The sequence below is a fragment of the Olea europaea genome, chromosome 16, assembly GCF_002742605.1.
Source record: "Olea europaea var. sylvestris chromosome 16, O_europaea_v1, whole genome shotgun sequence".
Classification (NCBI taxonomy): Eukaryota; Viridiplantae; Streptophyta; class Magnoliopsida; order Lamiales; family Oleaceae; genus Olea; species Olea europaea.
Window position 1 is genome coordinate 4848286 of NC_036252.1, and position 5723 is coordinate 4854008.

General features: G+C 37.1%; 2 protein-coding genes across 3 annotated transcripts in view; both read left to right on the forward strand.

The window, feature by feature from the left end:
- Positions 1–276: 276 nt before the first annotated feature.
- On the forward strand, positions 277–2530 carry LOC111411830. The gene is made up of 3 exons (XM_023042458.1): positions 277–1361; positions 1446–1638; positions 1777–2530. Exons 1-3 carry the CDS (start codon positions 945–947, stop codon positions 2343–2345), a joined length of 1179 nt encoding a protein of 392 aa, XP_022898226.1. The 5' UTR covers positions 277–944; the 3' UTR covers positions 2346–2530.
- A 1482-nt stretch (positions 2531–4012) lies between these two features.
- Positions 4013–5723, forward strand: part of LOC111411832 — a 6423-nt gene continuing 4712 nt past the window's right edge. For both annotated transcript variants that reach the window (XM_023042461.1, XM_023042460.1), the window contains exon 1: positions 4013–4205. In XM_023042461.1, coding sequence (XP_022898229.1) covers positions 4083–4205 — 123 coding nt within the window. In that variant the 5' untranslated portion in view covers positions 4013–4082. The remainder of the gene's footprint in view (positions 4206–5723) is intronic.

The window sequence follows — 5723 nt, forward strand, 5'->3', positions numbered from 1 at the left end:
TGAGGGTGTTTTAGGAAATTCATTTCAAACAAACTCCCCAAAAAATGTTTCTTCCAGGAGATACGTGTCACCTTCTGGCTGTAATTGGACCCTGACATCCCAATTACTTGACACGTACATCTCAGTAGGATTAGATAGAGTTTTCCACGTCATATGCCAGCGAGGCATTCTCAGTCCTAATCAGCAATCCATATTCGGAATAATTCCCTTCAACAGGCTCAGGGATAAGGGATATGCCAAAAGCAGGGCATGAATTATTGGGTTTTATGTTTTCATTTTTCAAACTTTTCAATCTCGAATTGACACATATCGGACCTGTTTTTGAATCTGTTCCTGACAAGTCCTTTTTGAAGTCCACCGCCTGGTCTTTTCATACCAAAAGCTCTTCTTCTACTTTCCTCTCTCACTTCCAAACGAAGAGTTAGCGGGTATTTTTTCTGGAACTCTGGAAATTTCGGTTCCCGGAAATGGACATACCGACCATCGTCGATCATTTTCTGATCTCTGGTGTGGTGACGTGATATTACATTTGCAAGGCGTCTAATTTGTGTTTTAGCGGTATTTGTAAACCATAAGTAAAAGCGAAGATTTTTAATTTTAGTTTGCATAGTTCTGAAGTTATTCTATACTTTGTCTTGCAAATTCTTTCAAGCAAGTGATTATTATAATCATCAAGATAATCCGCGTGATATAGGTATCAGTTTTTGCTCCAAGCCTCTCAAATTTCGGAGATCGGTTAGTTTTTACCCAAATTTTTCATTCCCGAAGCTGATCAGAAAGTATTTAAGGAAAAATAGGAGGAGTAGATTTTAGAATTTGAAGTCTTCATCTTTGGCTGATCATTGATGCCCCAAAAAACTATGTGCTGTGGAAAATGGTTTTCGAAAACTGAAAGCTCGAGATAATTCCAAAAGAATAGCGTTTTCAAATTTTGATCATCAGAAATGCCTTTCCCTATGAAAATTCAACCAGTTGATTTCAACGTCCAAACTGAACCAACTGTATTTGAGCCGGTGAAGCCAGTGACAAAATCGAGATTCAAGAGGCTTTTCGAGAGGCAATTTTCCAGCGTTCTGAGAATATCAACGCAGGAAAAGGCGGCCGGCAACGGAGGCGCTGATGAGCCTCATCACTGTAACAAGGATGGTCCTGAAGAATTCGATCCGAGCTCTGTTTGCCTTGCGAAAATGGTTCAGAATTTCATTGAGGATAACAACGAGAAACCCCACAGGTGTAGCCGTAACAGATGCAATTGCTTTAATAAAAACTGCACGGACAGCACCGAGGAGGAACTTGACTCATTCAATTGCTTTGGCGATTCTACCTATTCTCCTTCATCTGATGCACTTGATCTTGTCAAGGTAGATAAATGAATTTTAGATATTTTTGTTATATTTTTCAAGCTGATAATAGTTTATCTGAAAAATATTCCATTGAATACACAGAGTTTGGTACCTTGTGTGTGTGTTTTTGAGAGAAATCTGTTAGCAGACACTGCAAGAATTGTTGAGAAAAACAAGATCAGTAAGCGAAAAGACGATTTTTGTAGAACAATTGTAACTGACAATCTTATCTCTCTTGGATACAATGCTTCAATTTGCAAATCTCGCTGGGAAAAATCCCCCTCTTTTCCCTCAGGTAATTCTCTCCATCTATCTGCTACACAATTTGTTCTGTTTCCTTCTGGGAAAAATCCCTCTTTTTGTTTATTTTTTGCACAATATGATAAATTTTGTCCCCTTCTTTTTTCTTTTTTTTTTCCCCAATTTTTAACAGGGGAATATGAATATGTTGATGTGATGATCGAAGGGGAGAGGTTTATAATTGACATTGATTTTCCATCAGAATTTGAAATTGCTAGATCCACCAAAGCATACAAATCGATTCTCCAAACACTACCTAACATATTTGTAGGTAAAATTGATCGCCTTGAGAAGATTATTGACATTGTATCAGATGCAGCCAAAGAGAGCTTGAAGAAGAAGGGTATGCCATTTCCTCCATGGCGCAAGGCCGATTATGTTAAGGCCAAATGGCTTTCTCCTTACACCCGAACTACTTCGGGTGCAACTGATGAGGAAGTAAAGGATCTGATTACAGCAAAAACAAGTTCTTGTGTCGAATTTGAGTTGATTTTTGGGGAAAAATGTTCGCCAAACGATACTAACGACAATGGAAATGACACCGTTTTTACTATCTCTAACAGTACATCTTCAGACAAGAGCACGACTCCATTGACGAAGCCATTGGAAATTAGGCCGAGGAGTTTGCAGAAAGGAGTGAAGATGGTTACCGGTTTAGCTTCTGTAATTGAAGATAAACCATTAAAGTTTTGGTTTTTTTGAGTTTTGCTTATGCTTTGAGGGTACAATACTCTGGTAAGCTAATCATTCCCTTCTCCTTTTATTGTAAGGGTGTTGAACTGCTGCTATTACTACTAAATATGATCAATAATGATGATCAAGTAAAGAAAAGCTTTATAAAATTTTGGTATCAGATTTTGCTTTGTGATGATTTATTTGATCTTTAATTATCATATTGTTCTCTAATGAACCCAAGATTTGTGTATTCATCATTCCTTGTCCATTCAATGACCCCCAAAACGCAGGAAAAAATGAATTATAAACAATATGTATAAATTGCAAGTTGCTTCTTGTCCTATTTTTTGGAAGTGATGTCACTTGTACAATCATTTCTTGCAATATTGATTGACAACATACTTGTCAATATCGCATTCATCGATTACAAAAATTGTTTTTAAAATTAATGGATCAAAATTTGACAACCTCAATGTTGTCATCCATTATTGTAAACAATGTACATGTAGATTAATTTATTTTCTGGATGCATGGTCGGGAACAAATTGAATTTTAAAAAATCTGCATCAAACTTAGCCAGTTGCACTTGAAGATACTCTGTCAGTTTAATAATAATTTGTTATATAACAAAAATGTGTAACAAAAATTAAGACAAATACCCTTAACAGAATTTTGTGCAAAGTGGAAGAGATGAGCAAAAAGTATTTAACCATTATTTGGTGACACTATTTATTAGTACCATTTTGCATCAAAATGGTGCAATTGGGTTGAAAGAGATTTGCACCAAAAATTTTAGTTATAAATATTTTTTTCATATAAATAGACGTGATATTTCGATTCACACAAGTCATCATTCAATTCTTTTAAATTTACTAATAAATCATTTTTCAGTTCGAAATTCACTTCTTTTCTTTTATAATTATTCTATTAATATTTGAGTTTATAATGATTTAAGTTTAAAATCAAGAACATTTAACCACTGAGTAAATTCGAGATCTAATAACAATATCACTTAAAATTACATGTCCTATTTTTTTATGGATAATGAATAAAAATTAATTTTGATTAAAATAAATATAAATTTAAAAAAGTTAGAAATCTAGGGCAATCCCCACAAAGGACCATCCGTTTGACCCATTAAATTATATTTTATTTTTTTCTCTCATTTTCTCAATCACAAAATATTTTCATAAAATAATATTATACGTTAATAGAAAACTTTCCCTACTTTTCAACAATTCATTCACCAAAAAATATTATTTCACCCATTATAATTTAAAATAATGGGGGCATAAAGGTGTTGAAGTTATAAAGCCAATATTTTAATTATTTGGAAAATGAGAATTCTTAGAGCCTGTTGGTTTGAGCCCTATTTTTTTTGTTCAAAATGTGTTTTGGATAGTATTTCAATGAAAATGTGTAGTTAAAGAATAAAAAAAAATTTAAATTTATGTAAAATATTATTTTATTAAAAATACAAGAGAAAAATATATTTTAAAAATAATAAAAGCCCAATAAGGGCTTAATGTAGCAAAAAATAATTTACAAAATATAAAATGGAAAATTACTTAAAAACTTGGGTTTAAAAAACAGTTTTCATAATTAAGAGGGATTAAGTTTAATTTCATCAGATATAATTAGAAATTTTTAAATAAATATATTCCTAAGAAAGACGTGTCAGTTTGATCCCCCTTTTCACAGAGTATTGCCTAGTTTAGAGTGCTCACCTATCAGACATATTTTGTTCTGTTATCTCGTCGGAAAATGTTGTTGTCTACCTTGAGACCAGCTTCCTGTCGACTTCCTCCGGTGACCTGCAGAATTCGGTCCCAATCAAAAGTGTTAAAAGTCAAAATGGTGAAAAGGCCTGCTCTTCCTTCTCTTCAGGTTCTGCAATTCGAACCTCTGTTTCTAAATTTATTCTTCTCTTCATTTTGATTAATAATAGAAAAATTCTATGCTATACAAATGAAAATAAATTAAGAAAATAAACAAATCAATCAGAAATTTCAATTAGATTTTGTTGAGTTGATCAATTCTTCAAAGATCAGAAATCGATCTAAGGGGGAAGGGATTCTCCGGATGCATTTGTGGGCATGTCAGAGAGACAACAAGGGCAATAATTGTTACGCCTCAATTTATGAGCCTCGGAACCACTCCGACCCCCCGAAGCCTCTTCGAAGTGATACACCGATTCCTGCCACTGATCTGCCGAAGTGTCCCGTCTCCGAGGTCGGGTTCAAGTGGCTTGAACCCCCGTTAGAAGATTCGCTGCCAATTTAAGATTTGCTCTGCATATAAGGTTTAAATTGATGTGACGTCCCCCATAAAGCTATTTGATGTGACTTATCAACTTTATGTCAATTCAACTCGGGGGAAACAAACTGTCCGCCCACTCTACAAGCGCGGCTGATTGACGCCTATGAGCAGACGCTTCATACCGTCAGATGTATACACATGTTCCACATCCCACGGTTCATACCACCTATAAATACCCAAAGATTGGCCAGAGGCAAAGGTAATGAAACTCTCAATAGATAGCACTCCATAACAAGTTTATATATTCTCCTCCCCCTTTATTGACTGATTGATTTGTGTAGTCCCTGGACACTGTTCCGACCACCCAAACCTGACTTGACCGTCGGAGTGTATACGGCCGTCACCACCGTTGGTTCCGGCCGTGTGCGCCTGACAGTTTGTTCATTTCGTAGGGAGGAATACGTGGAGTAGCTACAAGTTGGCCACGTGGAAGAGCCATTTTTAGAGGTCAACAGTTTGGCGCCGTCTGTGGGAAGCGTCATTCCCCATTCAAAGTCCTACATTCCCCGTCGGGGGAGCCACCGGAAAACCGGCGACTGACCCTGAAAAGGGCGGCATTCTTGAAAAAGAATAAAAGTCAAGTTACAATCCAAGTTCTTACTATCCTTGAAAGAAGAGGGAGGATGAGCTACAGCCGTGAAGACAACCCCATCAGAGAGGCCTCTGAAGAGGAAGTACTTCATAACAATGTTACTCATCAGAGACCGCATCACCGGCGTCGGCGAGGTGAAAGAACAGCCGCACTCACCGAAGGAATGGCCCAGATAGCTGCAGGCATGAGAGACATAGCAGCTCAGAATATGGCGATGCGGGAACTTCTCATGCAAGCTCAGGGACACCAGATGCCCCAAGGATCGTATCCGGTACGGGAAATCCCTTTGTCTCATTCTCGAGGCCATATGAGCCGGCACACCGAACGTCCTCTCGAAAGAGAGGATAACACCGAAGCAACATCTTATATGCAGGAGAGCCACCCATCAGAACTACTCTTGGGGGACAACTTTCCACAAGGACATGATCAGAGGTCAGTAAGCGTCTTCGACCGGATAGGGAACGATCCTAGCAATAGGATCCGCCCTTCAAGAG

Excerpts from the sequence above, each read along its gene's own strand:
- LOC111411830 (XM_023042458.1), top strand. The coding sequence starts at position 945 with ATGCCTTTCCCTATGAAAATTCAACCAGTTGATTTCAACGTCCAAACT. Across the intron at positions 1,362-1,445 it reads ATGCACTTGATCTTGTCAAG|AGTTTGGTACCTTGTGTGTG; the intron begins GTAGATAAATGA and ends TTGAATACACAG. Across the intron at positions 1,639-1,776 it reads ATCCCCCTCTTTTCCCTCAG|GGGAATATGAATATGTTGAT; the intron begins GTAATTCTCTCC and ends AATTTTTAACAG.